At 43.3% G+C, this 19,085-nt stretch overlaps 1 protein-coding gene across 1 annotated transcript in view; it reads right to left on the reverse strand.

Moving 5' to 3' along the window:
• Nucleotides 1–19,085, reverse strand: part of MTHFD1L (methylenetetrahydrofolate dehydrogenase (NADP+ dependent) 1-like) — a 239,925-nt gene that overhangs the window by 62,502 nt on the left and 158,338 nt on the right. The window contains exons 26-27 of the mRNA XM_011943777.1: nucleotides 3,792–3,899; nucleotides 1,249–1,401 (exon numbers count right to left, since the gene is read on the reverse strand). Coding sequence (XP_011799167.1) covers nucleotides 1,249–1,401; nucleotides 3,792–3,899 — 261 coding nt within the window. The remainder of the gene's footprint in view (nucleotides 1–1,248; nucleotides 1,402–3,791; nucleotides 3,900–19,085) is intronic.

The raw sequence follows: 19,085 nt of genomic DNA on the forward strand, positions 1-19,085 counted from the left end.
TCATGTATTAGTACTTTGGTGCATTTGAGTCAAAACTCACTGTTTTGCCAGGTCAGAGATTGAGCCCTTTTTGAAGAATCCCTTCTTCTTCCATATCCCGGGTAAATTCTGCCCCAGGCATAATGAGCTGTTACCCCCTGGGCTCTGAGGGCATTCAGAATGCCAATGCAGTGCTCTTCAGACACCTCTGTGCTGTTCAAACCTATCATCTCACACCTGCTCATCTTAAACTCTCTGTGCCTCACATGCAGGAAGAATTCAAAAAATGCTGATTGAAAAAACATTGTGTCCAGTATTAGATGAAGTATGTAAATATCAAGGCAAGAATCTGCACTTTTTGTCAACCTATTGCTTGTTTGCACAATAGAGCCACATGGTTTATAATAAAAAAATTATTATAATGTACACTGCTTAAGCTCAGATCACTTTGCAATAATGATGATGACAATGACGGGTTAGAATATTTTTTTCTTTGCTTGCCATGGGATATGCCAGGTTGTAAGAATTCTTTTTTGTTCTAAATCAAATTCAGGAACACTCCCAAAGACAAGAAGTCGAATTTAGGCCATGGATGGTAGCAACGGAAGGCTATCACTGTGTAGCTGTACCAAATGAAGCCCATCTGCATGGATTTTAAGCACTTTTATAAGCTTTTATTTCTCTGTTCATCTCCTTTACCCCCATAGATAACATAAAATAACAGCACAATCATCCAATAGCAATGAAATCCCATCACAACATCAAAAATGAGAACTCATGAGATTTACTAATTTCCTAAGCCAGAGCTTCCCACCTGATGTGCTGGGGAAGTGGGAGAGCAGGAGGACTGCTTTCCCCAAACCTTGGGGTGACTGGGCAGATCCTGTCTGGTGTGAGCGGTAAACTCCACTGTGGTACAACATTTTGGGTGCTATCTGTGATAAAGGTTGACAACCACTGTCCTAAGCCATTCTACCATTTAAATAACAGGCTGAATTCTCCCAAGTTATGTTCATACTTGCCTTAGGAAGGAAATTAGTATTATGACTCTAAAGATCCTGGGCACATGATCGAAAAAAAGAAAAACCCAAACCACAATGGCAAAGGTGGGTGAGACAGAGTGTTTGGAAAAATAGCGAATACTGTACTATTAATTACTCCCTAATTCTCCCTAATCCATGATTTTTAAAGAGTGGGTGGAGCATAACGATTTGAGGCACCATGGCAGTGCAGAATGGGGAGGGTTTTTGGAAAATGTGACTCACTCACCGTTCCGACCAAAGGGTAAATGAACCCAGCGCCTATACTGGCCCGGACATCACTGATAGGTAAGATGAAGTCCTTCGGCACACCTTTTTTGTCAGGTTGGTGAGACAGAGAAAGGTGGGTCTTTGCCATGCAGATGGGCAAATTTCCAAAACCCTGTAAGAAAGGAAAGAAAATGTGTTCACTGATACAGATGTTAGTCTCCTGTGTTTTTCTATTTGCACTTTATACAGTCTTGGCCAGCAATGGTATGCTGGCTCAGATCGAGGCACATGCAGGAGCTGCCGGTTACTACTTGTTCACTGAAGAAGCAAGAAGGTGAGGATAAAAACTCATCTCCATGTGATCACTGTCTAGCAGGTCAAGGGTGACTGTTGTTTATTTTGGAGGTTCTCTTTAAGAGAAGGCAGTGTTATGTGCCTGTTTGGGGAAAGCACGGCTATTTTCAGGCAAAGCAGCAGCTGTAGAAACCACTTTCCAAGACTATTAATATCCGGGACCCAGCAAGGTAGTCTGGAGAAAGGCTCCTCAACGAGGCTCTTAGTCATGTTGTTCACTCATTCTGGAGTCGGTCAGGAAGCAAAGGGCCCCTTTGTGTTGGTTTATGAATCATGGCTATTTGATCTGCGATTACATTATAAGAACTAAGATGAGGTCACTATTTAAGCTTCTTGTTTTTAAGGACCAAAGTCTATGTCTGACCCAGAGTCCCAAAGGTGAAAGAGCAGGAAGTCACATGTGGTGTCTCACAAAAAGGACAGTGTCCTCGAAGCCTGGTTCTGATTAAACGGCACATAGTGTTCCTTTAGAGGCTTTGCTAATTCATTGCAACCACATACTTGACACTAACTTTTAAAGAAAATAAAAATAGAGATGGAGATCTTGCTATGTTGCTCAGAGTGGTCTCAAACTCCTGGCTTCAACTGACCCTCCTGCACTGGCCTCCCAAAGTGCTGGGATTACAGGTGTGAGCACTGTGCCCGGTTGACACAACTTTTAAGCAATATTTCCTTGATAGACAGAGATAAAGGGAAAGAAATCTTTAGTGAAACTTTCATAAGACTTAGCCTAAAACTATTTGGAAGGTCTCAGAGTCTTATCAACTCAGGGAGGACGTGGGCTTGGGGCCATTTTCTTTTTGAAATCTCCACTCTTCTATACTGATAAGAATTTTGCTGGGCGACAATCACAACTGCCTTTCGGAAATGGTGCCAGAATTTTGAATTTCAGACATGATTAAATATTGGAGTAATTTCTATGAACTAATAGAGGTTTGCTAATGTAAAAATTTTGTCAGTAGGCATATTAAAAAGACACAAACAAAAACCAACCAATACGCCATAAACTGTCACCAGATTACTTCATAAAAGAAATGACATTTTAACACCGAAAGGAGAAAAGACTTAATATGAGAATAAATGATAGCCTTAAATATCATTATTAAAAACTCATGGGAAGAAAAAACCAAACCAACCTCATGAGAATGGCCTTACTTTACTTGGTTTATTGTACATGAATGAAAATTTCACCACAATGCCTCTGCACTGAGCAGTGCTTGGGAATCCTTTTTGTAAAGGATAAGCCAAGAACATACAGGGAAAATTCTCAGAAGTGAGAACTTTCTGAGTTGCTGACTATTTTACCAAACCTAGGAGAATAAACACCCTGGCTGGCAATGGTAGCATTTAACAAAATTTCAAATGGGTTTACAAAAAAGAATAAGGAGTTGAAGATTTTTTTTTAAAGAAAAGGTCAACACACTACCTATCACGAAGCTCTTTAGCCAGCAGGCTCTTAAAATGTTCTGACTTCTATCTATCTGGTTACGCCAAAGTAGGAGGGACACTTGAGGCATATGGTCCTTTTGGTGAAGGTGGCTGAGCCTCCTGGAATGGAGTTGATTGATCATGACTGTCACTGGATTAGATGGTGACACATGCTGTCAGATCACAGACACCTTCCCAGCTGCTTGCCTACTTGCCTTTGTCAGTGGCTAGAGGCAGAAGACGATGGAGCCTTCAACCTCAGTGGACAAGCTCAGTAAAAAGCCAGTGAATCGCTTACGTAAGAAGAACACCAAATATTCCCATCTTTATAGGCTGCACTCTTATCTGCCTACCCCGGCACCATGCTAGCATTTTTAAGGTAATAAGAGGCCTGAAAGGAAGAGGAGGCATTGCAATTCATCTAAATCTGACTCCGCAGCTATACTCCACAGGACAGTTTCAACGTTCTGGGCTGAGTGGGAGGGATGAAAGATCACACATCACCTACAAACAGGGATACCACCCATATCAGACACATTTATAGTCACAGAAGTAAATGATGCATGGATCAGAGGATGTATTTCTCACCATAAAGTTCTAAATATAGTCTACTATTATCCGAAAGTAATATCCTGAGGATATTACTTTCATCTTTGTTAACCATAAAATAGATTAAGCAAAGAGTAACTGGTGAGACAAGTACAAATTCTCAAGTCAAGCTGAGTATTCTGAGAGCCTAAGGTGGATTTTTTCTTTTCCCCCTAAAAATACAACTTTTACCTGTTGAGTGTAACGATCTATTTTGGCTTGTGCTTCAGGAGAGAGTTCAATATCTTTGGCTCCATAGACAGCCTGGGCAATGGTTCTTATCTTGTCCACAACTGGAAGCTGGAGAAACACAAATTATAACAAAATTGTGTAAGTTTAATCTGGTTAAAGATTTTTTTTAAAGTTTAGTGAGATTTTCTGTAATTGCTCAAAATTCCCTATCAGGGTACCCCCTCAGCAACTGCAGGATTCCTAGCAAATGCTCTTTTTCCCTTTTAGCACCCTAAAGCAATGAAATTTTCAGTGTCAGAAATAGCTCAGATGTCAACTAGCAAATAAACCTTAGGTGTTCAGGCAATTTAAAGGCAGCTTATCTAGTTGTAACCATTTTTATCCATTGTCACATTTAAAAAAATGTAGTTTACTATAATTTTTCTTTCTTTTTTTTTTTGAGACAGTATCACTCTGTCGCCTAGGCTGGAGTGCAGTGGCACAATCTCAGCTTACTGCAGCCTCAACCTCCCAGGTTCAAGTGATCCTCCCATCTCAGCCTCCTGAGTATCTGGGACTACAGGGATGCACCACGACTCCAAGCTAATTTTGTTGTCTTTTGTTTTTTGCATTTGTTTGTAGAGACTGGGTTTCACCATGTTGCCCAGGCTGGTCTTGAACTCCTGGACTCAAGCAACCTGCCCACCTTGGCCTCCCAAAGTACTGGGATTACAGGCATAAGCCATCATGCCTGGCCTGTTTACTATAATTTTTAAAATAATCATACATGTCAGGACTGGAGCCTCTCAATGAAATTGTGAGTGCCAGTTTTTAAGTGGGTCTGAATACGGGTTCACAGTATTGCTACAGAAAAAGTAGCAATACTAAAAACAAGTATTTTTTCGTGAGCAGTAATGGATTGAGATTTTAACATAAATGCTGATGTGATCAAACACTATATTGGAAAATCAGAAGTTGAACCCACTGTCACTTTAGCAAATTATGAGAAATCATGTGGCATGGAAGAAACATGAGAAGACTAGATACAGGCAAATAAGTGTGTTGGGGGAGATGATTTCCATAATGTTAGACTGAAGACTTGGACACAGACTACTGGTAGCATACAGCAAGGGATCTTCAGAAACAAGAATGATTCATTAGGAAAGGAATCTTCTACAGATAAAGTAATTCTAAATTTAAGAAACATATTTGGCAAAATTATCCACAATCTTTCTGTGGGTAAAAATGCATATGTGGCCAGGTGTGGTGGCTCACACCTGTAATCCCAGCACTTTGGGAGGCTGAGGTGGGCGGATCACTTGAGGTCAGGTGTTCAAGATCAGTGTGGCCAACATGTTGAAACCCCGTCTCTGCTAAAAATACAAAAAATCAGCTTGGTGTGGCAGCTCACATCTCTAATCCCAGCTACTCAGGAGGCTGAGGCAGGAGAATCGCTTGACTCTGGGAGATGGAAGTTGCAGTGAGCGCCACTGCACTTCAGGCCTGGGTGACAGAGCAAAACTCTGTCTCAAAAAAAAAAAAAAAGCATATGCATGATGCAATCAGTTGATTTACTGTTTGGTGAACAACTGCTGAACCAAATGCTGATGGAACAGATGTGAATCAAGGGGCAGAAGTCTCCCGTGGTATGCCTCAAGGACTTCGCTTGACAACAGCAAGTGTCATATTTGTATGAAATACTGTTGATACAAGAGTTACCCAAGAGAAAATAAATAAAAGCCAGCACTCTTCCCCTCCCAACCCTGACAGCACCCAAAACTGCTTTAAAACGTGTTTTTCATTACTACAGTTTTTATTACTGTAGAGGTGTTCTGTGGTCTGGAACTTAAACATTGAACGTTCTAACGAATAGAAAGAAATGAAGGTGCAAGCCTTATAACCTTTCACTGAGGGACACAAAAAGAGTCTGAGTCAATGGAGAAAAATAGTTTGCTCATGGATGAGGAGACTTAATACTGTACAGACGTCACTTCTCTGAAACTTACTCAGTTCGATGCAAGTCCAGTAAAAATCCCAAGCTCATTTGTGGTTACTTGGCCTATTAGTTCTAAAACTTACAATAAAGGGTTGATGTGGTTTGGATGTTGGTCCCTCCAAATCTCATGGTGCAATGTAATCCTCAGTGTTGGAGGCGGGGCCCGGTGGGAAGTGTTGGGATCATGGGGGCGGATCCTTCATGAATGGCTTGGTGCTGTCCTCATGATAATGAGTGAGTTCTCACTCTGAGCTCTGGAGAGATCTGCTTGTTGGCACCTCCCACCCCCTCTCTTGCTCCTGCTCTTGCCACTGGCTCTCCCTTTGCCTTCTGCCCTGAGTGGAAGCTTCCTGAGGCCCTCACCAGAAGCCCAGCAGATGTTGGCACCATGCTTGTACAGCCTTCAGAACCATGAGCCAAAATAAACGACTTTTCTTTATCCATTAAACAGTCTCAGGGATTTCTTTATAGTAACCTGAGAGTGAACTAACACAGGGTAATGGCATAAATAGTCAGATAACTGGCATACATAGTCAGATAACTTTAAAAATAAACACAACTGAAAGAACAAAGAAAGAGGACTTTTCTACTAGCTATCAATCATACCCCAAAACTATGCTAATAAATTCCATGGGTACTGGCACAAGTATAGACAAATTAATCAATGGCAAAGAAGAAAGAACCCACAAACACACCTCAGCATGTGCAAGATAGCATATAATAGAGGTGACACAAATCAACAGAGAAAGGCTGACTACCGTCTGACATTTGGCTGGAGAGAAATAAAATTAGATTCCTACCACATACCAGGCCTCCAAATAAACCCAATATGGAACAAAGGCATAAACTTGAAAATTATAACTCTAAATGTTGGAAGAAAACAGTGGGAACTCTATTATCCTGAAGTAGAGAAGGATTTCTTAAATGAGGTAACAACAGAATAACCCATAAAGGAAATGATATATAGATTTCACTGCAGCAAAATTTAAAACTTGTTTTAAGAAGACATTATAAACAAGGTCAAGAAATAAGAGACAGACTGGGAGAAGATATATGCAAATATTTATATTCAAAAGATTAGTAATCTTCAAAGACCAACCTTTGTTAAAACTCTCTGAGCTTTCTAAGATCTATCCCAAAGGCCACCTCCTCCACGACGCCTTCGTGGATGACCCTTAGGCACATGTGAGCATCCTCTTCTTTGACATCTAGATGCCCTCGAGGTGCTCCTACCCGCAGCTTCAGAGGACAGGGATTCACTGGGGCCTGACTGTGAGGGGCTGCCAGCAAAAGCTCATGCAATCTTGGGGTGTGTGAGTGGAGCCCAAGTGTGTGAACAGTCACACAGACTCGGCAGCACCACACTGACATCGAAATCTCTTGGAGGACAAGGGGCCTTTTGTAAACCATGCCATATGAAAAATCGAAAGGAGGGCAGAATGTGAACCAAGGGACAAACGTTAGAAGGAAGTAGTTGTTCTGAGTGCAGTGTTTAAGGAAGAATATAATAACCAGAGCTCTCTCACTTAGCAGTGACCTGTCCTTGCCTGGAGGGTTCTATAAAAGCTGAATATGGTGCCAGGAATGTTGTACAAAGAGTTACTGCCTAAGTGCAAAGTTGAGGCTGGGTGAGAGAGAGAAATTTAAGGGTAACTTTTTTTAAAATTTATTTTTGGTAGAGATGGGGTCTCACCATGTTGCCCAGGCTGGTCTCAAACTCCCGGCCTCAAGCGATTTTCCCACATTGACCTCCCAGGTTGCTGGGATTACAGGCGTACTCTGCATAGGCAACTTCTAACGTAAAAGATTCAATGTTCATATTAGCTGAAGAATGAAGAATGGCTGATAAACTCTTTAAGGCTCGGGACCATCTCTTATGTACCTAGAGGCAGCCCCTGGAATATATACAAAGCCCTCAATATACAGTTGAACAAATGAATATTTCTATATTTCCTATTGACTAAGCTTGGGTTCCATGTGGTTCAATAGTCACACAAGCTGATAAGAAAATTCAGGTGTTGATGTGCTGCAGGTAACAGCGGAGAAGACGTTTTCCATGAATCTTAGATCATGAGCAACCTGTGTTGCTGGGCACTCAAGTGCTTGCTGCCAACACTGTACTGAAACTAACATGAGCTCCTCTGCTGGTCAACCAATGCCTGGCAAGGAGCAACCTTTTTAAGAAATAAAAGTTGGTGGGACGCTGGAAGATACTTCTTGCAGGAAAGAAGACACAAGGCAAGCCCAAGGACCATGCTTTGTCAGAAGTCACCTCTCAGAAGGGTGTGTTCCCCAGGCAGTAGAACAGCAGTTCTGGGAAGCAGGCAATGTTCCTGTTGCATGCAGTCTGTGGCCTGCACCTACCTCAGCGCGGCCACTCCAACCCTCCATGGGCTCTGAACAAAGGAGCTTGGTGGCTATGTGAAGTAGGAGGGCTCAGAGAGAATGCAGCCTCTCCTTATGTGTGGTTAAATCATATAACCTCCCTGAATTTGTTTCCTCATTTCTAAGATGAGGATGTGAATACTTCAGTATACATCACTGTACTGCACACATTGAATCAGTGTAAAATGCAAGCAAGTTGCAAATGTCATGCTATACAAACCTTAAGTAATGTTATTATGGAGTGAGAATGGTAGGGAGGACTGAAAGAATTACATTTTGCTTGGAAGTACAGCAAAACAAGATATTGTTACTCATAACACATTTAATGAACAGAAAAATGCATTCTTTACTGAACTCTAGATCATAATTCAAAAATAAAGAGTGTGATTTTTCTGTTAAGATAATAATTTTAAAAACTCACATGGGAGCAAAGTAATAGCAAATGAATGACTAGTGAATAAATTAATGCAAGTGGGTGGCCGATTTGTTATTTAAAATTTTCTTTTTTGATACAGAGACTCATTCTGTCACCCAGGCTGGAGTGGAATGGCGAGATCTTAGCTGACTGCAACCTCCACCTCCTGGGTTCAAGCGATTATCCTGCCTCAGCCTCTCAAGTAGCTGGGATTACAGGCATGTGCCACCACGCCTGGCTAATTTTGTATTTTTAGTAGAGACAGTGTTTCACCATGTTGGTCAGGCTGGTCTCGAACTCCTGACCTCAGGTGATCTGCCTGCCTCGGCCTCCCAAAGTGTTGGGATTACAGGCATGAGTCACTGTGCCCGGCATGATTTGCTAAACATGAAAATGTTTTACAAGAAATATATATATGTGTGTGTGTGTGTGTATACATATATGTGTGTGTGTATATATATGTGTATATACATATGGGTGTGTATATATATATGTGTGTATATATATATTTATATATATTTCTGTATATATATGTAAATATATATATATTTATTTGAGACAGAGTCTTGCTGATGCCCAGGTTGGGAGTGTAGTGGCGCGATCCTGGCTCACTGTAACCTCCGCCTTCTGGGTCAAGCAATTCTCCCTTCCTCAGCCTCTTGAGCAGCTGGGATTACAGGCTCCCACCACCATGCCCGGCTGATTTTTGTATTTTTAGTAGAGACGGGGTTTCACCATGTTGGCCAGGCTGGTCTCCAACTCCTGACCTCAGGTGATCTGCCTGCCTTGGCCTCCCAAAGTGCTGGGATTACAGGTGTGAGCCACTGTGTCTGGCCTAAAATACATATTTTTAAGAACTTTAATTTTAGTAAAATACACATAACATGTAATTTACCATTTTCTTTTCTTTTTTTGTGAGCCAGGGTCTCATTCTGGAGTTCAGTGGTATGATCACAGCTCACTGCAGCCTCAACCTCTGGGGCTCAAGTAATCCTCCTACCTCAGCATACCATGTAGCTAGGACTACAGGTGCATGCCACCGGCTAATTTCTAAAATTTTTGTAGAGATGGGGGTTTTGCTATGTTGCCCAGACTGGTCTTGAACTCCTGGGCTCAAGCGATCTGCCTGCCTCGGACTTCCAAAGTGCTGGGATTACAGCTGCAAGCTACCATGCCTGGCCTAATTTACCATTTTAGCCATTTCTAAGTGTACAATTCAGCAATGTAAAGTCCATCTACGGTGTTGGGCAACCAACTTCCAGAACTCTTTGTATTTAGCAAAATTGAAACTCTACCCATAAAGCAGCAACTTTCCATGCCCCCCCTCCCCTCGGCCCCTGACAACCACCATTCTCCTTTCTGTCTATGAATCTGACTGCCCTAGACCCCTTACAAGCGGATTCAAACAGTATCTGTCCTTCCGTGTCTGGAGTATTTCATTTAGCATAATGCCCTCAAGTTTCATCCGTCTGATAGGAGGTGTCCTTCCCAAGGCTGAATAATGTTCCATAGTATGTGTGTGCCATATTTAGCTGATCCCTGCTGACAGACAAGGGGGTTCCCACCCTTCAGCTATTGGGAACAATGCTGCTATGAACAGGGCTGCACGAGTACCTGCTTGAGTCCCTGCTTTCAATGCTTTTGGGCATAAGGCAATGTACATTTTTTTGTTAACAACTAAACTTTCTTCCTTTCCAATGTTTATTGGAAAGTGTTTTGGGAATTCCAGGGAGGTGCCAGGCTGACTACGTGAGCTGAGTAGTCGTGGTTTACTTCCTGTAGGACAAGTGTGACCACCCACACATGACAGTACTGTGAGGGGCCAGTAGTACGAATGAATCCCAACAGGGTGGCCCTGCTTCCCTGCCTCAACCTCACTGCCAGGGTTGTGTGCTTCCCAGCAGGCACTGCTATCTATCCAGCCCCACAGCTTCCCAGCACTCGGCACTTCTGATGCCCGGCTTCAGCCTCGCCACCACTGTAATAGATGAAGGTGCATCCTGGCGGCTTCCAGGGGTATCATACTGCTTCCTGGGACCTGAAGAGAATGCACTGTCTAGAACCTGAGCTACAATCCTGCAGCCACGTGCTGAATGAAATGCTTCAACTCACAGCTCCAAAGCCCATGGCCAAAGTGCTCTTGGGACTCCTGCTACAATTTTTATTTTTCACTCACAAGCACAAATAAGGAAATAAAAATATCTCAGTTAACATATCTTTTGGGTTTAGTGTAAATACTAAAATCTGCCCTGATAAGGTCCTTCCCCTTGCATGCAATCTATTTATATTGTGTTAGCAGGCAAGGAACTTCCTATGGTTAATCTGCTTGATTTGGGGGAGAAGTGTAATCTTTAAAGAAAAAAAAAAAAACAACAACAAAACCAAGCTCAGCCCAAAGGTCTTGATCTGAACTTGATATTCACTTGTACTTCTCTGTGGTAAACGATAGCTTTTATAAACAAATAGAATGGCCAAACAATTTATGACTGTTCATGCATTAATCATTGCTGGCTTTCTCTTGGTTCTGTAAATATTGACTAATATATTTACTTGTCACATTGTGCCTTGGAGAGTGGTCTGCATGAAGGAGGATCCCACAGGCATCTGCTAAGTGACCAAATAACCACCTACCGCAAGTCCTTTCAAGATGTCAGGGCGTTGTTCTAGAGCTTCAGGGACTTTGTATACAAAGAACTTCTGATGGACTGGGGACAATGAGACACAGTAAACCACTATGACAGAAGAGAATGTGCAGTCAAGACTGTATAAACATACTATTAAAGTCAAGGTCACAGGTTGCAAAGGGAGGCATGAAAATCAGCAAAAGCTGACAAGACATTAAAAAAGAGCTGGAATAGTGCATTAAAGAAAGGACAGGAGGCCGGGTGCAGTGACTCACGCCTGTAATCCCAGCGCTTTGGGAGGCCGAGGTGGGTGGATCATGAGGTCAAGAGATTGAGACCATCCTGGCCAACATGGTGAAACCCCATCTCTATTGAAAAAAACACAAAAATTAGCTGGGAGTGGTGGCGCGTGCCTGTAGTCCCAGCTACTTGGGAGGGTGAGGCAGAAGAATCGCTTGAACACGGGAGGTGGAGGTTGTAGTGACCCAAGATTGTGCCACTGCACTCCAGCCTGGTGACAGAGCAAGACTCTGTCTCAAAGAAAAAAAAAAAAAAGATAGAACGGACAGGAAAAATGTCAATAGGCAAAGAAGGGAAAGAAAGGCAGGCGTAAACCCGGGAGGCGGAGCTTGCAGTGAGCAGAGATCCGGCCACCGCACTCCAGCCCGGGCAAGACTCTGTCTCAAAAAAAAAAAAAAAAAAGGCAGAAGCCAAGGTGAAATGGTGTCAAACACAGGGATGAGTGGGGACACAGTGAATATTCTGCCTATATTATGCACAGCTGCTTAACATATTAGCTACTTCAAAAGCCTGGTGTCTACACTTGTATCTTTGGTCATTTTTGAACTAACATTATGTTAAATCTTTATATTCACCAAAAATGTAACCCTCCTCATACTCTACACTAATTCCTTTCCAAACTTTACTTAAACACGTATTTTGGAAACGGAAATACTCTAGAACAGAGCTGTCCACTGCCACTTTCCATCACAATGGAAGATGTATCGTGTGTTCACTGGCTTCATGTGGCTATTAAAAGCACTGGAAGTGGGACTGGAGCCATCCAGAAACTGAACTGTCAATCTTAGCCACGTGGGATATTGGGCAGTACGGCTCTCGAAAATAACTGCGACCAATGGTTATATTGGTGGCACTGTCTCTCGCACAGAGCAGGCACAACATAAACACTAGCTGAGTGACTCCACGAAGAAATAGTAGAGGGTTTGGTGACCTTCATGCTTTATTAAATTCATTTTGTAGGTGTGGTGGACCGGGGTCCTAGAAGCTAAGTCACTCAGTCAGACAGTATAGCCTTCTTGGAAAGGCTCTGGAAATGCTCACTAGAATTCTTCAATTAAATTATTGAAGTCCTGCTTTTTAGTGGAATAAAACTGTTCTGTACATTCTAGAAAAGTTGTTACATTTTAAAATAAATTTTTGGTGACAAAAAACGGACAAAATAAAATGAAATGGAACAAAAGTTTAAAAATGAACTGTTAGAAATAAAGATCCATGAAGGCTTTATACCGTAGCAGGGATGTCTCATCTTACTTAGAGGCCAAATTCTGAAGTCAGCAACCCTGAAAAATCTTTTAGAAGACCCATGAAAACACTATATAATACTCCATTCTCAATACCCTAGCGTCTCTTAATGAGGCCCCACTGTTGTTGAAGTATTGGAACACACTGCCATTTCTTCAGCCCTGCACCAAATGAAGTCGTTGGCATGCATCGGGGGCCACAGTGAATGAAAAATACATGGTTCTTTTCTTTCACCAAGGCCACAGAGTTGAATTCACATGGGTTAAATCTTCCTATGCTGTGATATCAGCAAAGTGTATTCCAAGGCCCGTAAAACATGTGAAGAGAAGGATCAATTAATAAACTCGTACGTTGAATAGACATTTCCGGATACACAGTAATTATTTCCATTCGTATTTTGTATCTTAAATGAAGCATAAATTTTAAATGATCTACAAATACAGTTTGGCAAGCAGCCTTTCCTGTACTTCAAATTAAAGTACAACATGAAGCTGTCGATATTAATTTATACTGACCACACCACACTAGGTGCAAGGGCTTGCATTACCAACACCACCTGGAGTCCTGGGAGCAGCTCTGCCCTTGCTACTGAGAACAACAGGCCCCTGTATCACTGACACAAAGCATGTCCTTGGCTGGAAACCAGCACATCTGAGCTACGTGCCGACTTCCACGAGCCTGCTCAGTGGGCATGGAGCCCTGTGGGCTTGCTGGCCCTGAGCAACAGGTTCACTCTGAAGACGCCTACATGTAGAGAATCTCATTCTCCTACGGCAAACCTGGGGTGCGGTGAGGGTAACCGGACTCTGGGAAATGGAAGAAAGGCTCACCACTAGAAAAGCTGCATTTCTCCACATGAAATAGTAAGAAATCCACTTGGATAATCTTTTATTACTCTCAAATAGAACAGTGCAGCAATGCCAAAAAACAGAATATATGGGAATAAGTGATTTTAAAGATCGCATCTCACCCAAAAGAGGGAAAAGGGCTGACTGGTTCGAGCACTCTGCTGGACCTAGGAACACTCATATACAGTGTTTTGTTTTGTTTTCTTTGAGACAGAGTCTTGTTCTGTTGCCCAGGCTCAAAAAAAAAAAAAAAACAAACCAGGCCGGGCATGATAGTGTGCAGTGGCAAGTTCTCGGCCCACTGCAACCTCCACCTGCCAGGTTCAAGTGATTCTTGGGCCTTAGTTTCCAGAGTAGCTGGAATTACAGGCATGTGCCACGATGCCCAGCTCATTTTTGTATTTTTATTACAGATGGGGTTTCGCCACGTTGGCCAGGCTGGTCTCCAACTCCTGACTTCAAGTAATCAGCCCGCCTCAGCCTCCCAAAGGATTGGGATTATAGGAGGGAGCCATCGTGCCTGGCCGGTTTTTTTTTTTTTTTTTTGAGCCTGGCTCCGTTGCTCGGGTTGGAATGCAGTGGGGGTGATCTTGGCTCACTGCAACCTCTGCCTCCCAGGCTCAAGCGATCCTCCCACCTCAGCCTCCTAAGTAGCTGAGAATATGGGGAATGTGCCACTATGCCTGGCTAATTTTTAAAATATTTTTAGTAGAGACAGGATCTGCCATGTCACCCAGGTTAGTCTTGAACTCCTAGATTCAAGCGATCCTCCTACTTTGGCCTCCCTAAATGCTAGGATTACAGGCATGAGCCACCGTGCCTGGCCATGCAGTGTTCTCATGATGCAGCTGCTCATTCCTCTTCTACAAATCTGACTTAGGAACATCAATGTGTTGTAAGAGCAAAATGAATGAACACAGGTGCAACACTGGTTCCGTGTTCATGTTCAAGGAGCCCTTGTATTTTACTCAAAACACCGCCCCCCGAACCTCCGAGAGACTAGGGAGACTGGAAGCCTGTGCTGTTTGAGTGTTTTTTTTTCCCTAAACCCCAAGGTCGTAGTTTTCTCTCTCTCTTAAGTGGTCCATTAGTGTGGTACCTTAATGTTTGTTCCTGTGATCATATTTAATGTTCCACATGAGCTTGCTTTTAGATGAGAAAGTGGACACTCTCTCCATTGCAATGGTCTCATCTGATCTAAATTTAAATCAGAAAGCCTGGGGAGGGATGGAGTGAGTAGTAGAAGGCAGCCGGCCAACATGTAGTGTGACTTTGATAGTTCATCATTTTACCTTCTCTCATAATTTCAGATGAAATAATGCATTTCTAGAAACTTCCATCATAGTGACAATCATTTTGCATGCTAGAAGACAGCTTTCAATGACACTACAGGGATTCTTGTGACATGTGCAACTGTATTAAACACAGGCCACTGTTTTTTTCTCATTGTGTGCTATTTCAACCATCGAGGAAAGAAAGCTGGGGCAGGCTTTGCCAGAATCACACAGGGATGAGTGGGATGCTTTGAGAAGGTGAAGCCCGTCCTCACAACAGGTGCAGATCCCTCGAAACTGTCTCACACAGCTGAACGATGTGCCTGGCAGGCTGGGAGATGGGTTATATACTGCAGGCCAGCAGAGGTTTCATAGAGAACCTAGAAGCCAGTGTTGGAGAAGCATCTAGATTTGAGAGGGATCTAAGTGTTTACAGAAGGTCTGGTCAAGCAGGAGGTATCCAGGGCTGGGTGCAGTGGCTCATGCCTGCAATCCCAGCACTTTGGGAGGCTGAGGCAGGCAGATCACTTGAGGTCAGGAGTTCAAGACCAGCCCAGCCAACATGGTGAAACCCTGCCTCTACTAAAAATACAAAAATTTGCTGGGCGTGGTGCCCCACACCTGTAATCCCAGCTACTAAGGAGGCTGAGGAAGGAGAATCGCTTGAAACCGGGAGGTGGAGGTTGCAGTGAGTCAAGATTTTGCCAGTGCACTCCACCCTGGGTGACAGAGCCAGACTCTGCCAAAAAAAAAAAAAAAACCAAACATAAAGGAAGCAGAAGGTATCTGGAAATTTGGGGTTGGATCATGGAAAGGAGGCCAGGGGATAAGAGGTTTATGGGAGGCTTGTTGAAGCCGTTCACATTGGACGATCAAAGGCTGTTTAAAGGCAACTCAATCATAATTAAGAAAGCAGAATATTAAAGAGCATGGGGGGAGAAACAGGAGAAACAGGGGGGAGACACATAGCTGACTGGAAAATGTAAGGACCAGCTTTCCACAGAACACTCCAAACATTCTAATGCACAACAAGAGGAGAAGAGAGCGCTGAAGAAAGGGCTATGGGCTCAGGCTGAGATGGGAGGGAGAGCCAGAGGAGGTCAAAGGCCCTGAGGGGGAGACAGCTTTTCCAGGGACAAGGACAACCAAAAGAAGGGACAGCCTTTCAACCTAGAGTGTGTTTCTTCCTTCTAATTACTGTGAAATGTAAAAGGCAACAGAGATGTGCATCAATACCTTTTAAGTTTTAAGATCCTATTAATTAAACCCTATATGTACAATGTGAATGTACTTAATGCCACAGACTATACATGTAAAAATGATTAAAGGGGAAATTGTATGTTATACATATTTTACCACAATGGAAGATCCCCCACTGTATATCCACAGATATGCATTTTTTAAATGTTTATTTCAATGTGGAGGCTCGGGTTGCAAATGCTCTAAGTCCATGTAAAGGATAGCTCTCACACCCCACCAACAACTGGTGTAGGTTCCAGCTGGCATTTTCAAAACATAGAAAATAATTTCTTAAGAACCAACCAGAAAAACAGTAACAACAAACATCCTGCCTTAAAAAAGACCAGCAGAGGAGGAAACACCCCTGGCCATCTGGGCAGGGAGAGTGTGAAGTTCAGAAGTCAGCAGAGCTGGCTGCGGCTCCAGGCTGTCTTCGTGGTGTGTTTTGGTCTTCCTTCATCCAGCCCCCACTGGGATCAAGAGAATGGCTTCACGCAAGGAACAGGAAAGACCTTTTAATAAAAACAAACACTATCCTGTCTTGCTGTCAAGGCTATACCTCAAAATGTTTGCAAGGCTAGAGGAAGGATACAGGGATGATTTTCAAACTTAACTCCTCATTTAACAAACAATATTCAGACTGAAGGTCAAGCTGACTTCTCGGGGTCATACCTCCTTCTATGCAAAAATGACTAACGTTTTACGGTATCACTAAGGGCTCCCAATTCTCATGGAGAAGGAAAAATGTCAATGTCTTGGTTTAGTTTAGTAGTGCTTTAGGAGACTTGGCTTCTAATTCCTGGTTTTAACTCAGTGCAAAATAAACCAATCTTGGAGTTTGACAAAATTACTTTGAGTTACAGGAGAATTGTTGAAGGTGAATTCAGGAGGCCCACTCTCTTTCGAAAGCGAACATGACAGGAGGAAGAGCTAGCACTGACTGACTGCTTTCCTCCCTTCTTTTTTTTTTGAGATGGAGTCTCGCTCTGCCACCCAGGCTGGAGTACAGTGGCGCGATCTCAGCTCACTGCAAGCTCCGCCTCCCGGGTTCACGCCGTTCTCCCTGCCTCAGCCTCCCAAACAGCTGGGACTACAGGTGCCGCCACCATGCCCGGCTAATTTTTTGTATCTTTAGTAGAGACGGGGTTTCACCGTGTTAATCAGGATGGTCTCGATCTCCTGATCTGGTGATCCACCTGCCTCGGCCTCCCAAAGTTCTGGGATTACAGGCGTGAGCCACCATGCCTGGCCTTTTTTTTTTTTTCTTTTTGAGACAGAGTCTAACTCTGTTGCCCAAGCTGGAGTGCAGTGGTATGATCTCAGCTCGCTGCAACCTCCACCTCCCAGGTTCAAGTGATTCTCCTGCCTCAGCCTCCCGAGTAGCTGGGACTACAGGCATGTAACACCACACCTGTCTAGTTTTTATATGTTTAGTAGAGCTGGGGTTTCACCATGTTTCCCAGGCTGGTCTCGAACTCCTGGCCTCAGGTGATCCACCCGCCCGGCCTTCATTGCCTGCTTTCTATGTTCCAGCATTCTACTCTGGGGCATTTCATTTGGGTCTCACAGCAACTTGGTGAAGTTGGTGTCACTGTCAGACACCATTGTACAAATGAGGATAGTCAGTTTCCCCAAAATGCGTCCATAGTAGGAGGCCTCCTCAAGGTTTAAACTGAATTTACATGATCCCAAAGCTTTAGCCTGTTAGCTCTATGTAATACGTTCCTTCTCCTATCAAGTATCCATTTCTTATGGACAAGTCCATCACCTTCCCATCTATAATGCAGAGTTGAGCCCACATAGCAGATGGGATGTGCAGAGGCAAGCCTGGAAGAATGTATGGCGGAGGGATTTCTTAGCTAATAAAGTGTGCATGTAGATTAGTGTTTCTTTCAGTCATCATATTTCCCTGCGTCCCTGCAGACATGGAGATATTCTATTAGTGAACGATAAAGAGATAATTGTCAAAAGTCACATTAGAAGAGGAAAATTCAAAGAGAAGATGATTTTGAGGGGGACTTTTAACAGCTTCTTAAAAGGGATTGCGATCACCCTCAAGGGTAGAGAGGAAATGAGCCACTGTAATTCAAGTTTAAACACATTCATTTTCACACAATAAAACTTCTTCTGAGCAATTAGTCTACTACACCTTAGTCCATATTTTTCAATCTTTATTCTAAATTATTCATTGCTGCCTCCACCCGGTACCATAATTAAAAGTTGCCTACTCTTGAGTGAGAAGTTACTCTGGCAAAAAGAGATGCCAGATTGTTCTCTAGACAGCAGTTGCTGCTGAAGTCGGTTTTCTATAGAGTTCAGCAGAGACTCCCAAGTTAGAAGTGCAGCCTGTTCCTCCCTTTACCTGTAAGCTCACCATCAGGAAGTCCAGCACACTGCTGTCTGGCCGCACAGCGCCTCTGAGAGCCAGGTGTCCCACTCTCTCCAGCTGAACCACTCTCCAGTGGGGTTCTGAGACAATTTCTACTTCACACTCAAATGCAGTCATGCCCTGGACTCTAGCACTACTTTCCATTACCCTAAATCATCTCCGGTGTTTTCCTTCCACACGACTGGGGTGGAGAAAGAACAGCACACAAGGTGCCATCAGTCTTGTACTAAATATATTCTTGGGGATATAAAGTCTGGGGAGACACCAAGGGGCACACAGAAACCCAGTTTGCTTTGAGAAGCAAAGGTGGGAGAGTGCCATATGCAAAGCATTTACAGCTTCTTTCTCCTGTAGAGCAATGCCACACCTTTCTCACTGCCCAGCACCCAAGGGTTGGTTGTGAGGGTGTGGGGTTGTGGGGGAGGTAAGAAAGGGCTTCCAGAAAACCATTACTTAGTTACTGAAGTTTTACCAGGACCAACCAATGCAAGAAATCAGGGGGAAAGAAGGCTTGAGCTCCATTACTGACTGCACCAATGAATTCAGATTTTTACATGGTGACAAGACAAGCCTGTAAATGGTCTTAGATGATCTAAATCTTGC

Source organism: Colobus angolensis, unplaced genomic scaffold, assembly GCF_000951035.1.
Source record: "Colobus angolensis palliatus isolate OR3802 unplaced genomic scaffold, Cang.pa_1.0 Scaffold221, whole genome shotgun sequence".
Taxonomy (NCBI): domain Eukaryota; kingdom Metazoa; phylum Chordata; class Mammalia; order Primates; family Cercopithecidae; genus Colobus; species Colobus angolensis.